The following is a 27,000-nucleotide window of genomic DNA, read 5'->3' on the forward strand; positions in this document are numbered from 1 at the left end:
ACGATATTGTATCGATATTTGGACGCCAAGTATCGATATTGCAAAAAAAAAAAAAAAAAAAAATTTTTTGCAGGCCAACGGGCTACTATAAACTTTAGTTCCAAGGCCAGCAGTAAACAAACGGTAGCATATTTTCATTTTGTTTTAACAGTAACAGTTTTGTCATAACAGTAATTTACAAATTCCCCAGTTACTGAATGGGCTGCACAAGATGTTTTGTGTAAGTGAAGTGAAGTTGCAAAAACTACATAAGTACAGTAGTCCACACACACATCTAGTTAAGGTGGACTGTAAGTAGACTGTAACAAACAGTTCAGTTTGTCAGGTGCATGCAACTATGACATGACTTTATGAAAGTTGTTGGTCTGTCTACTTGACAATGTTGCTGCAATAAAATGGTTGAAGTCAGATGTACAGACTGAAAAATTGTTCTTATATAAACCAGATGTTGACAAAGTTTTCCTTTGGGGACATCATTTGCAGTTGAAAAAGTAAGAAATCGCAATATATCGAGATATCGCAATATTCAATATATCGCAATATCGATATATCGCAATATCGAAAATATCGCAGTATCGCAATACTATCGTATCGTGACTCAAGTATCGTTTCAGTATCGTATCGTGGGCATCTGGTGATTCCCACCCCTAATCCATATAGCCCCTAAAATGATGAAAGCAGCACTTTCAGGTCATGGGAAAGAAGACCCAATACATTTATTCAGCAGGTTCTTTTCAAATGAAGACTACCACATGAGGCACTGGTCCATGATGGCATACAATTACATATAGGCCTTCGCGACAACAAAAAAGTATAGAAATGATTTCTGACTGCCTGTTCACCCTGCTGGTATATAATATAATATATTAATAATTATATAATAAGTGTGAATGATGTCATAATGGGATTCTGATGTCATCAACAAACCCCTAGGCCTGTTCTGATTGGTTCCAATTGAATGCAGTGCAATGTCCAAATTGCACCAAATCCGACAGTGCACTTCTTCACGTCCCCAGCAACACAATCGATTGGACCAATGGTTCTCGAGATATCCCAAGGACACAGAGACTCCTGGAGTTAGTAGATAGATTTCACAGTTAAAACTTTCTCTGTAGAACTGTCTCAAGCTAAATAATGGTGTCCCAATAGGCCAATACTGGTGTTGGAATCAGCTGGCTAGTGGCTAGCTTAGTCGAGAACAAATTAAGAGAAGTGCACAAATGCCACGAAATTAGATAAGCCAAAGTCCTGCCATAATATGTATATAAAATGTGCGTCAAGTTTTAATCAGACTGCATTAAAGAGAATGCTCAAATGCTCAGTGGAAAAACTGGTTACACTATTTGAGGAGGGATAAACAAAATATGAAGGAGCAGTGATGAAATATGATCAGTCCCAAACATCTTTATACCGCTTTGTAACTTTGTGTGATCATTGCACTTTTTTGACATCTGTACCTCCTAAAACAAACTAAAACAACCTTCTATGAAGATGAAGATCACCTTGGCATTTAGTCTCCAGCACGGAGAGGTCAAGCTTGAGAGGAGAGATGTTTTGCCTCCTGAGTACAGGTTGAGTCAGCCCCCCATTCAGCCTCAAGTTTTTACAGGAACAGCTGAAATGAAACCCCCCCCCCCCCCCCGTCCCCCTTAGTCTAGGTGCAGGAACACTAGTTTGGCAAGACGTATCAATAGGTTCTCTATCTTAAAATAATTGTTCCTGGTCTCAATCTGTCATTGGTCGTCTTGTCAGGGTCCAGCTGAAGCCCTATCAGCTGATTGGTCTAAAGTGGCTGCTCCTTCTGCACCAGCACAAACTGAGCGGTATACTGGCTGATGAAATGGTAAGATCCCCCCCCCCCCCCCCACACACACACACACACACACACACTGAGTTAACCATTTCAGTATGAATAAGTGTTTTGTGTTAAGGTGTGCGTGTGCAAACCGCCCCGCAGGTGAATAAATAAGTGGAAGGTGCTTTGAAGAAAGGAATAGAGTTAAAGACGGCAGCTGAGTAGATGTGTTGTTTTAGCCCTAAGAGAGTGAGACAATCAACAGCTTTGATTTGTATAGTTCAGCTCGGGTGCATTGTCAGATTGCCTGGGCTTGATAAGTGAAAGTCCATTGAAGTCCTGGCAGTTCTTTTTTTACAGTGTATACTGGTAGTGTGTCATCTGAAGAACAGATGTTGAGTATAACTTTTCTTTTCTCTTCCACCTCGCTGTCTTTATATGTCACTCTGTCTCTATCTGTGTCTCTGTCTTTATATGTCACTCTGTCTCTATCTGTGTCTCTGTCTTTATATGTCACTCTGTCTCTATCTGTGTCTCCATCTCTCCTCCCTCTTTCACGCGCTCTCCTTCCCTCCCTCTCAGGGTTTGGGGAAAACTATCCAGGCCATAGCCTTTCTTGCCCAGCTGTACCAAGATGGAATAGAAGGTCCTCACCTCATCGTCGTGCCCGCTTCTACACTGGGTAATGACCTCCACGATGGCCACAATGGAAATAAGTTGAACAGCTTTATTGTGATATCCTTGATGAGTTATTTTATACTGTATACCTGTTGGTGTATTGTATTTTTTTATTTTATTTGTCGAATAAATGCATTCATTCATTCATGATTGCCACACTTTTGATGCTCTATAGCCGTTTTCCCACATGCGTACCGGAAAATTACCTGTAAGTCAATATCGGACATTTCCCTTCACACTTCGGCTCTCGCATATGGGAATCTAGCAGCTAAATTGCCTGTATGTTGGGGGGCGGGGCGGCACTGCAGAGCGGGTGGGGAGTGACGTGTCGGCAAAACTCTTGATGGTGAAATAAGTTTGCTTGTTTATCCGTTCACCTGCGTCGCGTTGAAGCACTTTTTACAGACTGGCTTCGTTTGATGTGTCCGGGCTTGCCTTCGCTGTCGGCAACGTAAGCAAAATACTTCCACATTTCGCTTCGTGCATTTGCTTCGTCTGTGTCCCTGTCGGGCTGTGCCTGTGACTGAAGGAGGAGGACTGAACGACTGTGGCCAGAGAGCGAGCAGGCAGCAGAGAGGAGAGATCACAAGATCATTTCGCCAGTTTGCTTTAATGTGCGCGAATGATTAGATTATGCCCGCTGGAACATTAAGCAACGTGTGTACACCTCGCCCATGCCTGCAAATGACTGGACCCGTTCTACACTTGCGCCTGTTATCGCGCATACCGCTCTTCTGACTGGCTCGAAACCGGTGAAATGTCGGCGACGACGGGGTCGCGCTTATACCGGCACGACGACTTTCCGACATGCAGGCATTAGACCACGTTCCGGTCATTTAGCGGTACAAAGCGCATGTGGGAAAACGGCTTATTTGTATCCAGACCATTAATCAATTCAATAGTACAAAAATGAATCCAGTAGATTTAGAAGAAGGTCTTTACATTGATGGTGAGGCGTATATAACGCAGTCTCGCTGACACACATACACAAACAAAAATAGTGGCCGTAACATTGAATAAAGGCCTACCTCCATGCTAGGTAAACATTTAAGTCTCTAGCTTATCTTTTGGCCTCGTTTGTTACTCGGCAACATTAGCTGTCATTTCCTCAGACTCCATTCCCTCTATCTTGCAGATAATTGGGTCAGAGAGTTCAAGCTGTGGTGTCCAAGCCTCAAAGTTCTCGTCTATTATGGTAAGACTCTTTCATTTTCACAACTGTATCTTCACATGTAGTCCTCCTCAAACATCTTCCCTATGTGAACTCTGCGAATGAGCTGGCAACATGTGGTGTTCATGAGGAGGTAATCTTTGCACTGCCGTGTACGCCAGGTGGATTGGAGGAACAGAATAAGTCGTAGTAGACTCCCGCACACAGACTTCACTTAAGCAAAGTGTGTGTGTGTGTGTGTGTGTGTGTGTGTGTGTGTGTCTGTCTGTCTGTCTGTCTGTCTGTCTGTCTGTGTGCTCGCATGTCTGCAGGATCGCAGGAGGATCGCCGATACCTCAGACACGACATCCTCAGAGACGCGGTTGATTTCCACGTCATCGTGACCACGTGAGTATCACACACACACACACACACACACACACACACACACACACTAGGGGTGTCACGGTACATGTATTCGTCCCGTGAATTTACGGTACGACCCTCACGGTACCTCGTTTCACGGTACATGAAACGACACGACGAATACGTCAAATCCAGAAGCACCTAAACGCTGTTTGAACGGCATTGAATTGAATTGAATTAAACGCCACAGAAGAAGACACACCAAAACAACACAAGGGCCATAGAAATCCGCGTTCACAGAATGGGACGTTTTGTGGCGATAAGCTGTTTTGCAAATTCTGTCAACATCAAGCCAACGAGGTAAGCTTGCCAATGTAACGTTACGTAGCCGCGACAAAGTCCTTTATAGTTGCGCGTTGCGGCTAAACGTTACATAACACTGACAAGGCTGTTAACTTGTAAACAAGCAACATACATCGCGTGGGATGAGTGATGCGGTCAAGCAGACATCTGCGGATGCAGACAGGCAAGCTGCGGTGAGGAAGAGGCGATGACTCCTTGTCATGTTCCAATAATCCATTAGATGACCGAACGTAATCATATTATGCTAAACAAAACTCACATCCAATAACGTTAAGGCGCTGACAGGGTTCTTTCCCGTACTTACTGGGAAAGTGAAACCCACCCCGTTGTCTGTCAGACAGTGGGGTTATCTTTCAACAGGGGTAAATAAGTTTTTCTTCTTCTACCGTTTTATTCTTCTTCTGAACATGTAGGTATTTTGACGTTGACTAAAGAAACACTGCCGCCTAGTGGCCGCTTTTAGATAGGATTCCAAATTAGTGCTTACATCAAACGCAAATGCTACATAAAACAAATACAACAGGGGGAGGGGTTGGTGGGAGTATTAGGCTACTCCACACATGCGCTCTGTTTACAAACTTGTGTACAATAAAGATTTAAAGTGGGGGGAAATGCCTTTGCCCTGTCAAACAGCTGGAATACAGACATCTGAGAGGGAGGCGCACCCCACACTTTGAAAATCACTGCTCTAGAGTAAAACCTTTTTGTGTGGATTGCCTAGATCTTATTAATACCGTGCCGTATTCGTACCGAACCGTGACCCCAAAACCGAGGTACGTACCGAACCGTGACTTTTGTGTACCGTGACACCCCTAACACACACACATGCATACACACATGCATACACAGACACACTACAGATCAGTGTTGAATGCATATACTCCATCACATCTCTACCTCTGTATTGCTAACTACGGTATACTGGGTGGAATGGTGCATGTTAGAAAGACAAAGCTTCGCTAAATTGTAAGAGTCATACATGAATTTCGTCGCTGTCGCGGCAGGACCTCGAATCTCCAAAACAACAACTTTTCAGGAAGTTAAAAAAACCTGTTTGCTCTTAAAATACTGAACCAAACGTCGTCAAAGTTGGCACATGTCTTAATTATAGTTAGTTTCCTGCTGAATGTGTCATTACTTTATTAATATCTTACCTGGATAAGCTCAAATGATGTTGTTTATATTATCAGTTCGACTTGGAAGCACTCTCTCCCGGCCAGTCAGGCGGGAGAGAGTCGCATGCTCATGCACGAGCCCCAAGCTCCGCGCCGCGGGGGCGCGCACAGCAGCAGCAGCAGTGCTCCTCGCCTCTCATGGCCGAGGCGGGGGCTTTGGCATGGGCATGAGAACAGTCTGACATAACGTAGCGTTAACGTTACTTTATTCTCGTCAGAAACCACTCCGATTTGCATGTTAAAACAAGTTGCAGCCTAGGAATAACTGGAAAATGTTGTATTGATATATTAACGTCAGAGGAAGCCAGGATTAGTCAAAACAATATCAGAAATATACAGCACGTCTGCCGTGTGACTTTTCCGGGTTAGTGTCCTGTGTGTGGGGGGGGGTACAGACGGAGGTAGGGGACGAATTTTGAGGTTTGACTGACAGATTGAGGGCGAATGGCGTTACGAGATTTACTCACAGGCTCGTTTTAATGCTTTTCCATTAGTTGCATTTGGTAAAAACCACACAGAGACGTGAAGGGTGACCAATGGCACTGATTTATGACAAAAAGTAAAAAAGTGACATTCGAGGTCCTGGCACAACAGCGACGATTTGTATTCTACATGACCTCTATTTTAGATTAAAGACAAACAAAAAATAGTCAGCATGGTTGGTTCCAAAATATACAAAATAACAAAGTTTAAGTACGGTTTGATCTGGGTTTAATGTTTTTCATCAAACCCAGTATGTGTGTGGTATTTCCTTTGTTTCAACTTTAGTTCAAGAGAGATAGGATTGGCCTCTTAAAACAGCCAATTAGACAATCGCAGGAACGTCTAGTTTTTGTGATTGAGAAGTTGCCAAAAACATGTGTGTTTATGAGTGAAATGTGTTTTGCATTATTTTACAGGTATAACCTCGCCATAGGGAATGAGAATGACCGTAGTCTTTTCCGGAAACTGCCTCTGCAGTATGCTGTGTTTGATGAAGGCCACATGCTGAAGAACATGAAGTCTCTGCGCTACCACCACCTTATGAATATTAACGTTAGTGAGCTGACATCTTCTTGCATTGTCACGTTGGTTATTCCCCTCCCTGTATTCCTCACATCATCATTCTTCCCCTTTTTCTCTGCCACACTTCTCCAATACCCCCTCATGGCCATCAACATTAATGCACTTTCCTACTGACGCAATATTTTACAGTTGAGAATGTATCTTCTTCCTCTCGCTGTCCTTCTCTTTGTCGCTCCCGTCTGGCCTGTAGGCGGAGTATCGTTTGCTGCTGACAGGAACCCCACTGCAGAACAACCTCTTAGAGCTGATGTCCCTTTTAAACTTCATCATGCCTAACCTGTTCTCTAGCACCACATCACAGCTCTCCAAAATGTTTGCCATGGTAAGTGTGTGTGTGTGTGTGTGTGTGTGTGTGTGTGTGTGTGTGAGAGGGGAAGGGGGTTGTTTCCTAGAGACCAGTAGCCTGTACTACGAAGCTAGTTTAATGCCTTATCCGAGTAAGTTTGAGTTTAAACCTGGTTTAGCCGTACTACAAAGCAAGTTAACTTTCAATCACCATGGCAACTGACGCTGCTAACTGACGCAGCTAACCTGGTCGCGACCAGGTTAGCTTCAGAGGATAAGATCAAAATCCATGAGAGACCCATATAATCGGCTCTCTGGAGTCACTCACCATTCATAAGATCGCCATATGAAAAATAGATTGCAGTCAACTGAGAATAGAACAAGCAAAACATTCGTGGCTCTGTAGGCTACATAATTAAATTAAGCCTACTTACCACTTTATGTCTTAACAGCTCAACGATGCGTGGAGAAATATGATCACTATTAATCACCGCGGCGCATATCATGAACGGACCCTCAAATGGAGTGAGGGTGATATTCTCCTACATGCCAGAAAAGCCTATACATATAATATAAATATGGGATAGCCCCAATACTAAATATGCAGGCTATTCTTGCATCTTTCAGCTGGAACTGTGTCCTGTAGGCTGTATGCCAATATATGAGCAAAAATAGGCTAGTTTTTATCAATGATAACTATGCCCGCATCGTCTCAATTCAGTTGAGCAGTTTTCTCTTTTATAGTAGGCTATTAGGCTTTATACTAGGCTATTTTATATATGAATTATTCGATCAGTGCAACCACACACATGAGTGATAGAGATCATTATTCATTGAGCATGCGTTTCTAAATCTATGGTCTAAATAGGCTTACAGATTGTGGAAATGTATAGACTGAGATTACACATTTACATTTGTTGCTGCTGTATCAATGCAGCTGTATCAGACAGAAATCGCTGATCAAAGTAAATCAAATGACTGATGTGAATACAAGCTGCTGCTTTAGACAGCCCTTCAGCAGACTATCCAACGCGGATTTTCATTCTGACATTAAATCGCGGATACATTAAATATCCGCTAAAACTCTGATCACGCACTGCGCTTTCATTGAACGAGGAAATGGGTGTGGAAATGGGTGTGGGCGTGGATCAACTCAGCTGTTCATAATGTGATTGGCTAGCGCACCTCTTTCGCGTGGACGCGCGCCTGTGCACGAGCGAAAAACGTGCGCGTGCACAGGCAGATACCAGCTTCAGTTATCGAGTAGAAAACCACCGTCGTAGTATCCTTAAACTAGATAGCTTTGATCCTGTTCAGTCAAACCAGATCAAAGTGACAGATCGCGGGTCTGTTAAGATAGCTTCGTAGTACAGGGTACTGGTGCCGATTGCATGGAATTGATTACAAGACCTCATCAGACACCCTGGTCTCGCTTGGTGAATTTAAATCTCTGTTACAGAACTTCTTACAAGAAGAATGTCTTCTTTTTTTTAATAGATTGGGTCACCACTGGAAAACTCCCGAAAAGCTTATGTATCATCCTCAGTCATGCACTATTGTCATCATGTAGGCTACTCTGTGTTTTGTGTGATGCATTGTATATTGTATACATGCACTTTTGGTTGATGTGTTTTATGTGTGATGTACCACATTTTATTGCTGCTGTTGTCTTGGCCAGGTCTCCCTTGTAAAAGAGATCTCGCATCTCAGTGGTACTTCCTGGTTAAACTAAAAGTTATCAAAATAAAAACCGGATCAGTTTTATGGATAACCCTCGTGAAACAAAGCAAATGTTTCAAGTATGGTTTAGACCAACAAATAAATTATATATTTTTTAAGTGTACCCAAACATTTAGGTTTCCTGTTGTCTATGTGTTAACAATGTAAAAAGCAGACATGTTACCTGATTTGAGTTCTAACAGGGGGAAAAATATCCTCACTGGCCACTGAGGTGGTCATGCGTATTTTCACACGTCAATAATCTGAAGAGTAAAGTATTCCAACCATATGGACCAATTTTCTCAGAGCACAGCTTTTCACTGTCTAGTAAATTATTCTTATAGCTTTGCTCATCGTTTGAAATAAGAGGCTCTGTTTCTTTCCTCCCTGTTTCTCCCTCTGGACCCAGAACAATTTGAGAATGCAGTTTTACTGGCCCATCTGACCAAGGTGTTTAACGGTGTTGTTTTGTTTCAGAAATCCCATGAGGAGCATAGCCGATTTGAAAAGGATCGCATCACTCAGGCCAAACTCATCATGAAACCATTCATCCTCCGAAGGATCAAGAATGACGTGAGTTGACCTGGTGAACTTACAGATTTGTATTGTGTGACCATTGTGTGTTTGTCGTATGTGTGTTCTACACTTGCAGGGAAATATGGTATTAAATAACAATTTCATTTCTCTCATTATTGGTTGAAATCTGCAATATATATCAGCCTTTGCTTTAGCCCATCTGCTAAAATCATGCTAAAGTAATATTTGAGGGTCACAAAAAAGTAACTGAATCCAATGAATAATTCAGTCTGCAGGGAGGCACAGATCAAAGACCTTTGCGAGAAATACATGCCAATTTTAATTCTTGTTTTATTTGACACACATTTCAGTCATTGAGTAACTGATGGCCGTGTCTTCTCCAGGTCCTGCAGCAGCTGCCAGCCAAGGAGGAGAAGATTGACTTCTGTCCAATGAGTGAGAAACAGCAGGTTCTGTACCAGACCTTCATCGACAACCTCAAGAAATCCAACCCTGGAGAGAGTAAGGCCTCATTTACTTCACTCTATTGTACTCAAGGCATTATATTATATTATATTATATTATATTATATTACCGTATATTATATTAATAAGAGAGATGTTTGTGAAAATGATTTTCTTCTACCTTTCACTGTGCAGAGCGAGAGTGGTCTAATGTGATGATGCAGCTGAGGAAGATGGCCAACCACCCTCTGCTTCACAGACAGTATTACACCACGGAAAAACTCAAAGCCATGAGTAAACTCATGCTCAAGGTTGGTGTTGTAGAATGGAATTTGTATCCATAACATCATTCTTCACCCGCATTAACCAGATAGTATCTCAAGCCAAAAATGATGAGACCGGTGAGCAGACATTAAAATAATAAAGCCAGGAGTCCAGGAAAGTTTGTCTTATGAACATGTATTGTAGGCAAACATATCTTTGTAAATATCAGAGTTACAAAAGACCGCCTCATGACAGAAATACAGAAATATAGAAATTCATAGTTGCAGGCTTCATGAGGACAGTGAGGATTTATCACACAGCCAAAGATCTTCTGCTGTGGAGCACACAACATGTTTTGTCTGAGAGAGCTGCAGAGAGAGGCTGAGCAAGGTCAGAGAGGGGGAGAATACAGCCTTCAGCCATGTGTGACATGACCCTGTTACTGTAGGCAAAGGGTGATGTCTGCTTTAACCTATGTGTGCGATTATGAATAATAACTATTTGTATGTGTTATAGCTTATTGATTATGAATTGAAATCAATGGAACTTAAATTTTATATGTGTTAGTTCTGATTCTGTAATAAAAATAGAGTACGCACACTGGCAGCTGCTCCCAAATATTTATTTGACCACAAAAAAGTGACGTTTCGGGCAAAGCCCTTCCTCAGACAAGCTTTGCCCGAAACGTCACTTTTTTGTGGTCAAATAAATATTTGGGAGCAGCTGCCAGTGTGCGGACTCTATTTTTATTACTTATCTGCACTTCGGTCCTGCACCTGGTTTTAACCCCTCACTGGATGTGCGTGCCTTTTTGTACTTTTTAGTTATGATTCTGAACTACCCATCTCTTTGTGTTTGGCTGTCTCTTCAGACATTGTGTTTTGTGTTCAAAGTCTTACATCAACATTGCACAGTACAAATCTTGTATTAGGATGATCTCTGGTTTTCTCAATCAATCATTCGTGTACATTCAATCATCACCATTCACAATATGCAGGCTATGGGAGCAATTCAAGATAAACATAGTCACTCAAGCCACACACTAACAGAAGGATACTGCAAAGTGCAAACTGCACTGACTGAACTGAGCATTCAAATGCTGGTTTTTAAATTAGAATGTCAGCATTATGAAGAAATATTTGAATGTCCGAACTGTTCAGTACAGCCCTGTTACGTTGAATATGAAGTACTGTTCAGTACAGCCCTGTTATGTTGAATATGAAGTACTGTTCAGTACAGCCCTGTTATGTTGAATATCAACTGTTCAGTACAGCCCTGTTATGTTGAATATCAACTGTTCAGTACAGCCCTGTTATGTTGAATATGAACTGTTCAGGACAGCCCTGTTATGTTGAATATCAACTGTTCAGTACAGCCCTGTTATGTTGAATATCAACTGTTCAGTACAGCCCTGTTATGTTGAATATCAACTGTTCAGTACAGCCCTGTTATGTTGAATATCAACTGTTCAGTACAGCCCTGTTATGTTGAATATCAACTGTTCAGGACAGCCCTGTTATGTTGAATATCAACTGTTCAGTACAGCCCTGTTATGTTGAATATCAACTGTTCAGTACAGCCCTGTTATGTTGAATATCAACTGTTCAGTACAGCCCTGTTATGTTGAATATCAACTGTTCAGTACAGCCCTGTTATGTTGAATATCAACTGTTCAGTACAGCCCTGTTATGTTGAATATGAACTGTTCAGGACAGCCCTGTTATGTTGAATATGAACTGTTCAGGACAGCCCTGTTATGTTGAATATGAACTGTTCAGGACAGCCCTGTTATGTTGAATATCAACTGTTCAGGACAGCCCTGTTATGTTGAATATCAACTGTTCAGGACAGCCCTGTTATGTTGAATATCAACTGTTCAGTACAGCCCTGTTATGTTGAATATCAACTGTTCAGTACAGCCCTGTTATGTTGAATATCAACTGTTCAGTACAGCCCTGTTATGTTGAATATCAACTGTTCAGTACAGCCCTGTTATGTTGAATATTTCCTCCATTCTTCATCCCTTCCCTCCCCAGGAGCCGACTCACTTTGATGCAAATGCTGCTTTGATCCAGGAGGACATGGAGGTGATGTCAGACTTTGAGCTGCATCGTCTTTGCCAAAGATACACCTCGGTCAGCTCGTACCAACTGGAAACCAACCTGCTGCTGGACTCTGGGAAGTTCCACCGCCTCACAGACCTGCTGGCTTCAATGAAAGACAAGGTAAGCGAGCACAAACGGGCAGAAACATTCTGTGATTGGTGTCCGGGGGAATACATGTAGTCTGTTAACAGTTTTTGCTCAGGGGCAGCCGTTGCTAGTGCCTCTGCCATCGGGTGTCCAATCCATACAAGCACAATTGGCCGTGTCTGCGGGTGGGAAGCCGGATTAAGTGTATGCGTCCGGGTCGCTGCACTAGTGTCTCTGGTCGGTCGGGGTGCCTTTTCTGGTAGTCTCTTAGAACAGACGAGTTGGCTTCCGCAATTTTCAAATGCTTCCGCCATACCGTCTGTACTTCGTGGGGGAGAATCATGCACCAACCGGAATGGGAAGCAGAAAGGCGGGTCTTCCGCTCATTAGTCCAATCAGAATCCAATATGCCGGCAGAAAGGCAGGTCTTCCGCTCATTAGTCCAATCAGAATCCAATATGCCGCATTCGCGTGTCGTGATTGGTCGGATTCCGTAGAACTTCCTTCCAGTCTGAAGGTTTTTTTCCCAACTTCCTTGTGCATGTTCTGGGGGTGTAACATACAGACTGTATATAGCTGCATTTGCCGGATGTAGATGATACAGTCTGTTTTAAGAGACTACTTTTCTGGGGGGGAGGGGAACTGGGGGATAATTGCGTCATCCTCCCACGCACTACGTCCTGCTGGTGAAACTCCTCACTGTCAGGTGAAAAGAAGTGGCCAGCGACTGCAGTGCACATGTACCCGAGGAAGCATGTGCTAGTTTACAACTCAAGCAATGACCGGGGTGGCCAAGTACAATTAAGGAGAAAACGGGGGAAGGATCCGGAAAAAAACACACACAAAAAAAACATCAGCCTCTCCATCTTATGTTCTTCTGTTCTTCACCATTGATGTGTGTGTTTAAAACATGTACATTTAGCATGCTTTTCCTCCCCTCCTGCAGGGGGACCGAGTGGTGTTATTCAGTCAGTTCACCATGATGCTGGACATTGTAGAGGTACTGCTGAGACACCACAAACATCGCTACATCAGACTGGACGGACAGACGCCCATCGCTGACAGGTCAGAATGACTTTGCATAATGTACCTATTCTAAATTAAGTAAATGTGAATTTATCAGGTTAGAATCACATTAAAAATATTTAATCTACAGCTACTTTGGAAGGCAGCCACCCGTCATTTGGTCTATTCTATCGTATAAATCTAGTTTGCTGGTAAAATAGTGAAAGTGGCTGGAGATATTTTCCAATTTACCGCTCACTGTGGCCTGTAGACAACAAAAAACTCCATGGAAAACTGGAAACTTTCTGTCCTACAGGATGTCACATGTCATCACAGGAAACTCTTTCTGTCCTACAGGATGTCACATGTCATCACAGGAAACTCTTTCTGTCCTACAGGATGTCACATGTCATCACTGGACACTCTTTCTGTCCTACAGGATGTCACATGTCATCACTGGACACTCTTTCTGTCCTACAAGATGTCACATGTCATCACTGGAAACTCTTTCTGTCCTACAGGATGTCACATGTCATCACAGGAAACTCTTTCTGTCCTACAGGATGTCACATGTCATCACAGGAAACTCTTTCTGTCCTACAGGATGTCACATGTCATCACAGGAAACTCTTTCTGTCCTACAGGATGTCACATGTCATCACAGGAAACTCTTTCTGTCCTACAGGATGTCACATGTCATCACAGGAAACTATTTCTGTCCTACAAGATGTCACATGTCATCACAGGAAACTCTTTCTGTCCTACAGGATGTCACATGTCATCACAGGAAACTATTTCTGTCCTACAAGATGTCACATGTCATCACAGGAAACTCTTTCTGTCCTACAAGATGTCACATGTCATCACAGGAAACTATTTCTGTCCTACAAGATGTCACATGTCATCACAGGAAACTCTTTCTGTCCTACAGGATGTCACATGTCATCACTGGAAACTTTCTGTCCTACAGGATGTCACATGTCATCACAGGAAACTATTTCTGTCCTACAAGATGTCACATGTCATCACAGGAAACTCTTTCTGTCCTACAGGATGTCACATGTCATCATCACAGGAAACTCTTTCTGTCCTACAGGATGTCACATGTCATCACAGGAAACTCTTTCTGTCCTACAAGATGTCACATGTCATCACAGGAAACTCTTTCTGTCCTACATGATGTCACATGTCATCACAGGAAACTCTTTCTGTCCTACAAGGATGTCACATGTCATCACAGGAAACTCTTTCTGTCCTACAGGATGTCACATGTCATCACTGGACACTCTTTCTGTCCTACAAGGATGTCACATGTCATCACAGGAAACTATTTCTGTCCTACAAGGATGTCACATGTCATCACTGGAAACTCTTTCTGTCCTACAGGATGTCACATGTCATCACAGGAAACTATTTCTGTCCTACAAGGATGTCACATGTCATCACTGGAAACTCTTTCTGTCCTACAAGGATGTCACATGTCATCACAGGAAACTCTTTCTGTCCTACAAGGATGTCACATGTCATCACTGGAAACTCTTTCTGTCCTACAGGATGTCACATGTCATCACAGGAAACTCTTTCTGTCCTACAGGATGTCACATGTCATCACTGGAAACTCTTTCTGTCCTACAGGATGTCACATGTCATCACTGGAAACTCTTTCTGTCCTACAGGATGTCACATGTCATCACTGGAAACTCTTTCTGTCCTACAGGATGTCACATGTCATCACTGGAAACTCTTTCTGTCCTACAGGATGTCACATGTCATCACTGGAAACTCTTTCTGTCCTACAGGATGTCACATGTCATCACTGGAAACTCTTTCTGTCCTACAGGATGTCACATGTCATCACAGGAAACTCTTTCTGTCCTACAGGATGTCACATGTCATCACTGGAAACTCTTTCTGTCCTACAGGATGTCACATGTCATCACTGGAAACTCTTTCTGTCCTACAGGATGTCACATGTCATCACAGGAAACTCTTTCTGTCCTACAGGATGTCACATGTCATCACTGGAAACTATTTCTGTCCTACAGGATGTCACATGTCATCACTGGAAACTATTTCTGTCCTACAGGATAGTGCTGATTGATGACTTCAACACAGACCCCGACATCTTTGTGTTCCTGCTGTCGACGCGGGCCGGTGGCCTGGGCATCAACCTCACCTCGGCTAACGTCGTCATCCTACATGATATAGACTATAACCCCTATAATGACAAACAGGCTGAGGACAGATGTCACCGTGTTGGCCAGACCAAGTAAGGACACACACACGGTTGAACAATTTAGTTCTATATTCACATACAAAGTACAAAAGAAGGATACAATGATTAAATCGGGAAAGACTTTGAGTTTGCACCTACATTAGTGTACAAACACAACTTACAAACACACACTCCAATTTTTTTTTACATTATAGACTTCCTCAGTTTTTATCATTCTTTCCATTTTGAACATTATAGAAGAATCTGATTTACTAATTTACCTCACTCTGTGTGTGTGTGTGTGTGTGTGTGTGTGTGTGTGTCTGTGTCAGGACCGTTAAGGTGATTAAGCTGATCAGTAAGGACAGTATAGAGGACTGCATGCTGCAGCTGGGCCGCAGGAAACTCAAACTGGAACAGGACATGACCACTGCTGACGAAGGTGAGAAGATGCAGTACAAGCGGGCACACAAACACACACACACACACACACAAACTCATGCTCTCATTTTAACACAAATACTATAATAAGTTAAACAGTAACATGGACACACAAACAGTTATTGTTATGGCCAGTCAGATTCATACTTACTAGAATGTCAGGGATGATTGAATAAACTAATGTATAAACTGAGAATTCCTGAGGAGTAAAGTTGGAATGTAGTCAGAAAACCATGAAAAGCATCTGTTAACTATAAACGTAGAAGTGTGGTTGAATTAACAATAAAATACATCTACTGTACATGCATCTTAAAGCTGCTACCAGTAGCATTTTAAATGTGATGTTTGGTGGGGTTTGGTGACCCCTAGAGTCCCTTAGTAACAGTGTTTTATCACTGTTTGCAAAGACGACAGGCCACTTGCTTCTCCCTCTGCACACTGCAGAGAGAAGACAAACGTACACAGAAGAGGTGCCTTGAAACTGTCATAATGCAAATTGAATAATGGAACTGCAATAAACTCATGTCAGCATGCAGGTTATTCTTCCTGCGGCACAACACATTGTTCATCAAGAGCCACCTTTGGTCAGTCAGTTGAGCAGCCAGTCAAACAACGCTCTCACATCATATTGACCTATAGAGACACTGCAGAGCGCATCATCATTCAGAAACCAGGCCCAAAACGGAGGGAAACAACCCCCCAAATCTTGGCGTTCTCCTATGTCACGTGTTGCACACAAAGATCATATATATGGAAGATGAACACTCCAACTTAACTTCCTTGACAGCTAGATCCACATTTTTCTTCTCGCCAATTCTCAATGGCTTCCTTGTTTTGCTCTGGAGTAAAAAAAAAAAAAACTTTAATTGGTGATTTTTTTACATTTGTTGTCTGCGCAGCCCACCACACAACAGCTTTTAGCTATGTTTAATTCAAGGAACACTGGTGACACTGGTGTGTGGAAGTGATTGAAGAGCTTTTCCCCGTGATGGGCATGGCCTATTTCCTGCAGTGTCTCTATGCTCGCTCGTTCAGTGTTAGTCTCACATAGCTTTCCAACTGCAATGGCTAAAATACTGTGTGTGTGACAAAAAACAACTGCTAGTGAATATTTTGCAAATCAGCCTTTCATCATACTGAAAGTACAACAAAGTACTTGAAGACAGCTAACCGACCTGAGCATAGCAGTGTCGTAGTCGGTTAATTCTTCTTAACAGTACTGCACATTGATGAATTAGTTATCCTGATTATTCCAGGACTGTAGTAACATCAACTGCTACACACCTAGCTAGTTACTGTGGGGATGTTGGAGCATGTGTGTTTGTCAATTAACAATTACTGTAGATGCAAAGCTGGTCAATGAGGACAGAGGGCAAGCAGATTCCAGCACTGTTTTGGTCTGCTTCCAGGTCTGTTTATCTGAAGTCTGCCACCTCTGCAGGCACTTAAAATAATAATCTAATCAGGGTTTCCGTTGTCAAGTAATTGCAGGACATGGGCCTTTAAAATTCATCAAAAACCTGTCAATTCCAATCTGCAGTACACCGTGTCCTGTAAATTATCTCCCGAGTCCCGATGCTATTAATTATTGTAACCCCGGGTTAAACCCCGAGTCAAGAATATTGACCTGTCACTTTATAGTTTGGTAACACTATAGTTGCTAGTACTGCTCATCTTTAGCTGCTTCTGATTGATCAGTTTAGAGAGGTACATCACGTTTCTCTAAAATGCTATTGACTAATGGGGCAGCTGGGCGGGACTGAGTGTTGGGATTTTGACAGTGCAGTGAGGTTTGTGTTGCGCTCGCTGCTGTGCACTGGGGCATTGATATATAGACTGATACTGTGGCTAATGCTGCTAGCGGCTAACGTTAGTTACTTTACATGGCAATAAAGTAATGAACCACTGAATGACCAAATTGATTTAACTCTTAACCATTTCGAGTAACACTGTTTCCATACGGACCCCCAGCGTTGGTTAGTTGTTTATAACGTGACTATATTTATAACGTTTATAACGTACTCCGGTTTCCAGTTTATAATTCGGGTCTGAATACAGCCGTGCTGAGGAGTTGTGGCTATTGCGCAACACACAGGTGAAAACCGTCTATAGCGCGCGTGTTTTCCTCTTAACTTAGTGGGTAGCTACCCAAAGCAAGCCAAGTCTACTATTTTCTAGTAGCCTACTCTTATTAGCCTGACTAATTTGTAATAAGTGTGTTTGTACGGCTAAAGTTTTGCATGCTATCCTATCGTCTGAGAACTGCAGCCTGATGTTAATGTAGAGGCTAGTGTTTTCCGCCTGCTTGTTAACGTAGCTAGAGGCTAGTGTTTTCTGCCTCCTTGCTAACGTGGACGCATGGATCTATTATATTATCGGGACGCTAGTGTTTTCCGCCTGGACGAGACGACCATCGCCACACCACATAGCGCAGTGTAGGTTTTTAAGCTCAATAAACACAGATTTAATGTGTCCTGAATGTATACCATTTGTCCTTTATTTAAAATCTTAAAGGACACGATGTCCTGCAGCTGTGAGGGCTAGCGAAAACGCTGAATCTAATACTCATAAATGCAGAGATGACCAAAATGAAACATTTGTTTTCCTTTAGTCCTAAATGCAAACAATATTTGTTAAGTGAAAGCCTATTGAATTGGTTGTCAAGAATCAAAAATTGTGAAAAACTCAATGGCCTGCATTCTCAGTTTGCATTACATTTTCCTTCTGTAAGTTGCTCCCAGTGCAGCCGCTGCACAGTATACGCATGCGTGTGTGTGTGTAGTACAGACCCAAAATGCAATATTGTAATCCCCTCAGCTATTTGCAGGCCCGATGAGGGCCAGTAGACTAGGGCTGTCCCAAACGATTATTTTCTTATCGATTAATCGATTATTTTTTCGATTAGTCGATTAATCTAACGATTATTTTTTATTTAATTTTTTTTATTATATAACAATAAATTTACCCAAAACAAATAAATAACCAAAAACTTCTCAATTTCAGTATTTTATTTAACCATCTCATTCTCGTTTGGGGAAAAACTCTTCCACACTGCTTTGCTTCCTGAAAAGAGAGAGATAAATAATAATATAATACTGTAGGGACATATTTAAAATTAGTCTAAGTCTAATTTCCATGTCTGTTATTATGATATGATCATATAAATTATTATTAATATTAATCTTATTACGGTATTATAATAGATAGTGCCTGCCTATTTGTCAGTTGCCTGCTCTCATCACGAAAATACTGGACCACCTGACACATAGATTAAATTGATCATCATCATGATTCATCACTGTATGTATGAACCCTTTCCCTAAACTGAGGAGGATCAGTATTTTTACAGGACATGGATTTTTTTAATCACTGGAGTAATGTGCATTGTGCAGCTAACTCAGCCAAATGTATGTTTGCATCAGCGTGGGGGTAAGGAAATAAATAATACAAACGATTTACAGACTAACAGTCACAGACTGTAACAATGATCTGTAACGTTAGTTTTGATCTCATCTTACATGGCCGTGAACGCAAACAGAAGAATGTAAACAGCCGAATAGCACTGTTAAATGATGCACGCAGTAAATTAACGTGAGCAGCAACAGACTAACAATGGTCTGTAACGTTAGTTTAATCAATTTTCTACATGTTAGCCGTGAAAGCAAACGGAAATATGTACGTTAACGTTAAACGGCCGAATAGCACCGTTAAAGGGTGTAATGTTATGTTCGCTGCGGTGCAGAAATGACTACTTTTTCCGGCCATCGCTGCCATCTTTTTTGTTTTGTGACGCGTCGAGGCACGTAGCGTGCGTCGACGTAATTACGTAGTCGACGTCATCGATTACGTCGACTCGCTGGGACAGCCCTACTGTAGACCTCAAGCTTGATGCAGTAACCTATGCAGTGACATGTCTGTTAGGTTAGCTTCATTATCTAACAGTTTTCACTGTTTTGTTCAAGTGACTGTAACCCTCTGAATGATTCACAAATAAAGACATGAAGCACCATTTCTCCTCTAGGTGAAGAGGGGACCATACCTGAAGATATGGCATCTTTGCTCAAGGCTTCACTGGGACTATGATCCACACAGTTATACTCAGACACACACACACACACGCACTCTCTGAACTTGTGACTGAACCGGTAAACGCTAAGAATTGTGGAATGCCATTCCTATGATTTCAGGCGGACCTCAGCGTGCCACGCACTTTTGTGTCTGTACTGTAAAAGTATACAGACCACTCTTTTCTGCCTGGCTCAGTACTTCACTGAAACATGTATTTTCTACCTTTAACTCGGATGTAAAGCTGCCACGAATACTTGAACGGCTGTTGAAATACTGTACTTCACCATCCGTGTGCTCAGATTTCCTCCAGTCAAACCAGTCAGTCTTACAATTTGTCAGTCAAGGGCCAGAGTTGAGCAGTGTCTGTCTGCGACTCAGTGTAATGAAAACTTGAGAGTACTTCTTTAATGCACAGACCTACTAGAAAGATGATTGCCACCGTTTTTGGCTTGTGAACCACATGCTGCTATGAAGATTCTGTTATCAAGGGGATCCGATAACCTCTGACAAGAGTAGCTATGCTTGAAATGCTAGTTTTACATGCACACAGTAACCCAATTCTTAACCATACATTGATACAGAGAATAATATAAATAGGCTAAACAAAGATTTGTAGCTTTAAAAATGAACACCTCAACTAATGTTAGGCAAGGTTCTCAAGTTGTTAAAACTGATGGGAGACATGGAAACAACCCTCCATTCTTGAAACTAATGTTGGAGTAACCAATATCTTAATTGCATAGCCTGAATATGACCTTAATAGAAATATGGTAATATAAGTTGACATAACCCCTTGTCTTAAAGGGAGTATTCTCTTAATCGCCTTCAGAACAGAGTATTGGCATGCTTGTGAAGGTAATAAATAGCGGATGCAGGCAGGCCTTCATGGTGCAAACCAGGGTGAGCCTTGACATGTCCTCAATCTGCATCTTCTTACCCTGCTAATGAATACTTCTAGTATGGAAACTGTCTTTGTATATATCTGGAGAGGTAGGTGGTGTTGTGGGGCGGGGAGAATGGAATGTTTGTACTATTCTTCATACCAGACAGCATTAAAAATCTACCTTGTTACACCCGCCTCCTCTTATAGTAAATATGTTTTGTTTACATCCGTTGCCATGATCAATAGCAAAACAAATTAAGACCAGTCTATGCTATCCACATGATTTCCTCTGTTACCATCTGTGATAGAAGCGTTATATGTTCAATTTTCTCACATCAAAAATACTTTCTTCCTGGTTTTACGGATTTCAACAGTCTAACTCAATTATTACTGTTATTAAATGTACTTAGTCCAACAAAGGCAAGCTAATTGACATTTTTGGACTGTATTACCCAAGATATGAAGCATGGTGGATTCATGAAAGACAAATGTCCCAGCGTTTATAGTGGTCAAAACCGTAATCTAAGTATAAAAAGTGATCATAGAATATGTGGCTAGTGTCTTGTGAGTGTAAAACTGTTGTTGTTAAAGGAAGTCATTTGTATGTTTTTGTATTTTCTTGTTTGAATTGAATAATTAAAAAAAAATACTTTTAATAATGTATGTATTTGTTTGGCTGTGTCCCTAATTTATTAGCAGTAAGGACCCATCGATCTCTTCATTTTGATGTATTATTATATATGCAGTCACTGGCAAACCGCTAGCTTTGTGCATGTGTTTTGTGGCAAACCCATATGCAGCTATTGGCAAACATGTGCTTCTGTAATGAACTGCATATTGGCAGCATAGCTCTAGCTACTGTTATTTTTTGTATGGAGTCGATTTTGTTTGTGGCATTGTTTTAATACAGAGGTCAAAAGAACCATAATCAAAAGCATTTACACTGTTATTGTGTCATGATGGCGTCCTGAACAGTGTTTACTTCAAGATGCAAGGCATGGGTTCATATTCATATGAAGAGGCACCACCCATTATAGATGTGTTGGGTCAGCCTTATGACTCCAGGTGGCTTACAACAGCAAATTGCAGTGTCCCAGAATCATAATCACTTTATTTTGCCAACCACAACGGATGCACAAGGAATTTGATGTAGTAAATTGACGCCAAGGATGAAACGACGATAACCGGTTCAATGGTAAACCGTGATCAAGTTCCTGGTGGATATAGTACGGTTTCAAATTTTTATCATTAAAGCTGTGTTACTGTGATTACAGTGGAAAAACACAGGAAATACGGTCCATCAACCAAAGTTAGCAACAGTGATTTCAGTGGGTGTATAACATTTTCAACACATTTTAACAATATAATACTGATAACCGTGATCATTTTGTTCACTATAATCGTGATATGAAATTTTCATACCATTTCATCTCTAGCCGAGACATTAAGACAGTTACACAATGCAGCACTAATCAAAGTTACTGTCGTCCATTTCTGCAGCAATAGGTTTTCTGCATCAATAGATATTTTTCAGCACAAACTAATTGTAATCATATTTTATGATACATGTGTTTTGTGTTGATATTTCAGACGGTTGTACAAAATTCATTTGTACAAGGTCAGTCATGTTTTGATAAAAAAAAAAACATTTCTCATTTGTCAAACACAGTAAATAAACATACAAGTAGTCTATTGTGTCTAGTCAAACAGTTTATTGTCTTTGAATACAGAATACAAAATACAAAATGTGTGTGTTTGTGTGTGTCATGCGAAACAGACGCGTTGTTTACAACTTAAGTGCCGTAGCAGTGAATTTATTTTATGGTTTTTATTTTTAAATAATTTGAGTTAAATACAGCATTTCAACTGTACCATGTAGAGATGCGTCCTCACTGCTGCGAAAACTTGAAGTAGACTGAGTAGATTGAGAGGGGATGATGGTGCATAGCAGTCAAATTGTTGGCACAAATCATATTCTATGGAGGATCGTCTTAGCTGTTAATTTAGAGGGGAAATCCAAGGGAAATATTTTGTGCTTATTTTTGCAATTAAACTACCTTCTTATGTTTATATTACTCATCCTGACTGCCATGCCTGATAGTCCTCCTGGATTACTAGTCATTCTATTCAGTACTACCCTGATAAGCACATACTGTAATATGAAAATCTAAACACCGAAAACAATAGGCCTATATTCTAATCCACCAGTAATCTACTCAGCACTGGGGGAGTATCGTCCACACCTGTAGCCTGTCAGGTGAGCGTCACATGTGGTGGTATAAGTGAAATAGAGAACTCCTTTGCTCAGTTGACAGCTTAGAGAGTGAGTTCCACGCTCAGGGAAGACTACACATCTCCCCGCCACATCATTATAAAGCACATCCCTATCCCACACTTCAAACCTCAACTGGTTACCCAGCTCCACGGAGCCAAAGTCGTAAGTCGCGTTCCACACGGGGTCGTTATCATCCATCACAGTCTCCGTCTCCTCGTACATGCCATTGTAGAAGATCTTCACGAAGGCGTCGGTTTTGGTGAACGTGTCGGCCCTCAGACCCGCGGCTCTGGTGATCTCCAGTCTGAGATTTCCTCTTCCGGCCCGCAGAGGGCAGCAGTTATGGTCCAGGTTGGGAGTCGGGGAACAGTTCTTAACACCAGCCTGGTCCTCTGGCAGCTGGCTCGCCTTGATATACTGTGTGATGGTGCTTCTCAGATTGTCGCTGACCTCTGGGTCCTCCACCAGATGATGCAGGGGGAAGATGGCATAAGAAACCACATCCGGGTTGTCGTGGAGACTGTTCATCCAGCTGTGGTATGCCTCTGATGGATCCTGCTGGTAAAGGATGTCGGGGAAGTACCTCTCCCCTCCAGTTACCTCAATCTTATGGGTCATGAAGCCTTGGTAGAAACCCATGCTCATATTGCCCTTCAGCAGGTTATCGCATTTGTTGGAGAAGGACACGTTGCCGGGGAGGAAACCCAGAGCCATCCGGAGTTCAACGTTGATGCAGTTTTTGATGTTGGACTCAGAGAAGCCCTTCAGCGTGGCCAGGCAGGTCCTGAAGGCAGTGATTCGCCTCACCTTGCCACCAAGCTGGACCTAGAATGGACACACATGCAGTGAGTTACACAAACAAATCAAACGTATAGTTCTGTGCCAATGATCAGTCACAAGATGCATCATCTCCAAGTTTCATCAAAATCAGACCATTGGTGTTATGTAGCAGTTATGACCTTTCAAAGATTTAAATGTTGACCTGTGATTATAGCTTCACCATGAGGCCAGCAGCCTCATGGTGCATTCCCCTATCCCCATTGCCCCATTTATTCCTTTTGAGATATCCACAAAGAATAATAGTTATAACGTGATTGCGTTTTATGCTGTGCCATGTCTTTCTAAAATAGCTGTTGGTTTCTTGAGATGTGCAGGTTTCTGATGAATCATACAAAAACATTAGACGGCAGAGGAACCCACACACTGATTTACTAGGGCTTAAAAAAGCATTAAAAACACAAATCAGTGACCAGATTGAGCAGAAAATAAGTCGTTGTGCAAAATAGTGCTCAAAAAGTGCAAATCTCAGCTGACTGATTTCTGTTAATGCAGCTTTTTTTACCATAACAATTCAGCTCCTCTCCTCTATTGCTGTTGTAAGAATCTGGCCATGTTACCCACGACTACACAGAACATTGAGGAATGGTATTCTCTTTTTGTGGATGTGTACTTTTTGAAGGTAAAATCAATTATAATGCCAAACAAGCACAACTACCTTTATGCCCACGGCACAGTGGTGTGGCCATTCAGCCTTATGGCAGCATGCCCACTCCCACCACCCACATTCTCCTAGCCACTCCACCTACCCACCCCTCCAATCCCGACTCTCTCCGACCTTCCTATCTCTAGCTATGGCCCAGTTGCCTTAGTCCTGCCCCTTCCTTCACCACACCCCTCCCACCACCCACATCCCCCTAGCGTAGCCACTCCCCCTAGCCACCCCTTGAATCCCGACTCTATGACCTTCCTATACCTAGCTATGGCCCCTTTTTCCCTAGCCCCGCCCCCATTCCTTGCCCCCACCACCCACACATCCCCCTAGCCACTCGCCCCTACCCACCCCTCGATTCCCAACTCTCTACCACCTTCATATCCCTAGCTACGGCCCCTCTTCCCTAGCCCCGCCCCTTCACTAAACAGTGAGTGTCCTGACTTTGCCATCTTCTGACCCCTGCTGGCCAGCGCCGTGGGAGAAAGACATTCTAGAGGAGTGCTGTTAGCAGCCGGGAATGATCCCCATTTGGACCCTATATCGGTGACATGGGGCCCTAGTCTGACCTGGTGTATGTAGTGTGTCCCATAGGTGTCTATGAGCCGTCTGTAGAGAGCTCTGCTCTGGCTCGTGTTCAGGCTCTGTGGGAGTCTCTTCAGATGCTTGGCGAACTCTGCACTCAGCGGTGGGTGGTCAGCAAGCCTGTAGCTGAGATAACAAGACGTGTGGAGTTTAGCCACACACAGCACACACACAGCGGGAATATCATCTTGGGCTATGTATTGTCATGAAGTCTTCGATGACGAAGACAATAAACACTTATTAGTTCACTGTCAGGTCTCAGCTGTTTAGCTGTTGTGTAAGTGGACATCATTTTGTGCATTTATATCTTGAGCAAATATGTTTTTTTCTAGTTCCTAGTTTCTAGTTCTACTTTCTTAAGAGACCCCCCCCCCCCCCTTCCACACACACACACACACACACACACACACACACACACACACACACACACACACACACACACACGCACACACACACACACACCTATTTTCTGATGAACAAGCTTTGGGTTTCAGTCATATGTTGAGATTAACTTGCTCACCTCACGCTCTTTTACATATACTGTACGTTTTGGTGCTGAAATGCACCCCCCCCCCCCCCCCCCTTACCTGTAGTAGGTGCAGCTGATTTCATGGATGGCAAAGGTGGCCTTGTCCACACTGTGCTGCGAGCGAGCGAACTTGGCCATGTCCGATCGGCTTCCCCCCAGCACTGCCTTGCCCACATCATCCAGACTGAGCCCCACGCCCCAGTTGTTGTTGACCAGGGAGTTGGAGCTCCGCAGCAGAGAGTCCACAGAGTGGTGCAGGGCACTGGACAGCTGCTTACTGCAGCGGCTGAAGGGCCGCCAGTCCAGCACTGCTGCTGGGAGCCTCTGGACCTGAGGAGGAGAGAGGAGGGGAGGAGGACAGGAAGGAGTTAAAGGTAGCGTGGAATAGTATGGGAGGAGAGGAAATGAGATGGATTGGATGGAGTTAAAGAGTGAAGGGATATTAGATTGGGGGGAGAGAACATGGAAAAGAGTCAGGAATGTAAGGAGGGAAGAAGAAGAAGAGAGGAAATGAAAGAACACCGCATGCTATTTTTCAATGCAGAATCACACCAGTGAATTCCCCTACAGTTAACTGTTTGTTACCTCTCCTTTATGGAAGCGGTTGGGACAGAGTGTACAGGTGTGGTTGTCACTCAGATGGGCTTTGACGTTGATGACGTACGCCCCCGTCCGACGCATCCGCACCACATCAAACCCCTCCCCTGCCAGGTTGTGACCCGGGACAAAAGGGGCTTTCTCACACTCCGACCCGGAGCCAATCCGACAGGCCTGGGCCCCGCGGACCTCCAACACAGCTGGCAAAGCCAACATTAACAGGAAGAAGCTGCTCAGTTGGAATCCATCAGCTGCCATGGTTACTGAAATGTGAAAGATTACATTGAGGGCGATAAAGTGATAAACTATTCAATAATGTAAGTTGATTAATTTGTAAAAGGATTTATGCTGTGGGAGTAATTTCTCTGAGATGAAAGGAGTGTCTGATTGGAAACCTGTGTTAAGCAGTGCAGGAACTATGTTCATAAGTTTCTATATTTGCTTTATAACGAGAGAGATTAGACTAGAACAGACTTCTGCTTTGCTGCTGGTAGGAAGTTATAGCTTATAAAGCCAGATGTATTGTGCCTGTTAGTTTCTAATCCTCTCTCCTTTATAAACTGGAGCATGTAATCCTGGCTCAGCTGTTGTGTTAACATAAAAAAAAACGTGCAGAACAGAAACGTGCACAGATGAACAGCAGGATGCAAGCAGACATGCACTCTTACCTCGGAATGTGTTTGATTTCTCTCGTTTCTCTTCAGTTTGACCCTTTTCTTTTGTTCAGAGGAGGAGTTGTCAGACTATCTTCCTCTGGAGAAATTCCACTCCGGATTTTAACAGCCAAAAAATGAATTGTAGTGCCTCTTTACGAGCTCCATCGATAGCACAGCACACTATAAACAGATCACTTTGTTTGTGCTGTAGTGATCTATCAACTC

At 42.6% G+C, this 27,000-nt stretch overlaps 2 protein-coding genes across 2 annotated transcripts in view; one reads left to right on the top strand and one right to left on the bottom strand.

The window, feature by feature from the left end:
* The window catches only part of smarcad1a (SNF2 related chromatin remodeling ATPase with DExD box 1a), a 33,955-nt gene extending 12,746 nt beyond the window's left edge, over positions 1-21,209 (top strand). The window contains exons 12-25 of the mRNA XM_083644185.1: positions 1,753-1,843; positions 2,378-2,477; positions 3,609-3,668; positions 3,956-4,031; positions 6,427-6,562; positions 6,783-6,914; positions 9,074-9,169; positions 9,517-9,634; positions 9,772-9,887; positions 11,877-12,065; positions 12,979-13,097; positions 15,124-15,306; positions 15,585-15,694; positions 19,715-21,209. Coding sequence (XP_083500311.1) covers positions 1,753-1,843; positions 2,378-2,477; positions 3,609-3,668; positions 3,956-4,031; positions 6,427-6,562; positions 6,783-6,914; positions 9,074-9,169; positions 9,517-9,634; positions 9,772-9,887; positions 11,877-12,065; positions 12,979-13,097; positions 15,124-15,306; positions 15,585-15,694; positions 19,715-19,776 — 1,588 coding nt within the window. The 3' untranslated portion in view covers positions 19,777-21,209. The remainder of the gene's footprint in view (positions 1-1,752; positions 1,844-2,377; positions 2,478-3,608; positions 3,669-3,955; positions 4,032-6,426; positions 6,563-6,782; positions 6,915-9,073; positions 9,170-9,516; positions 9,635-9,771; positions 9,888-11,876; positions 12,066-12,978; positions 13,098-15,123; positions 15,307-15,584; positions 15,695-19,714) is intronic.
* A 1,142-nt stretch (positions 21,210-22,351) lies between these two features.
* Positions 22,352-26,377, bottom strand: prf1.5 (perforin 1.5; the record flags this gene model as incomplete). The annotated part of the gene is made up of 4 exons (XM_083645282.1): positions 22,352-23,744; positions 24,978-25,119; positions 25,581-25,852; positions 26,108-26,377. The coding sequence occupies 4 exons, from the start codon at positions 26,375-26,377 to the stop codon at positions 22,857-22,859; spliced, it is 1,572 nt and encodes a 523-aa protein (XP_083501408.1). The 3' UTR covers positions 22,352-22,856.
* Between the last annotated feature and the right edge of the window lie 623 nt (positions 26,378-27,000).

The sequence above is a fragment of the Poromitra crassiceps genome (genome assembly GCF_964638095.1).
Source record: "Poromitra crassiceps genome assembly, chromosome: 10".
Lineage (NCBI taxonomy): Eukaryota > Metazoa > Chordata > Actinopteri > Beryciformes > Melamphaidae > Poromitra > Poromitra crassiceps.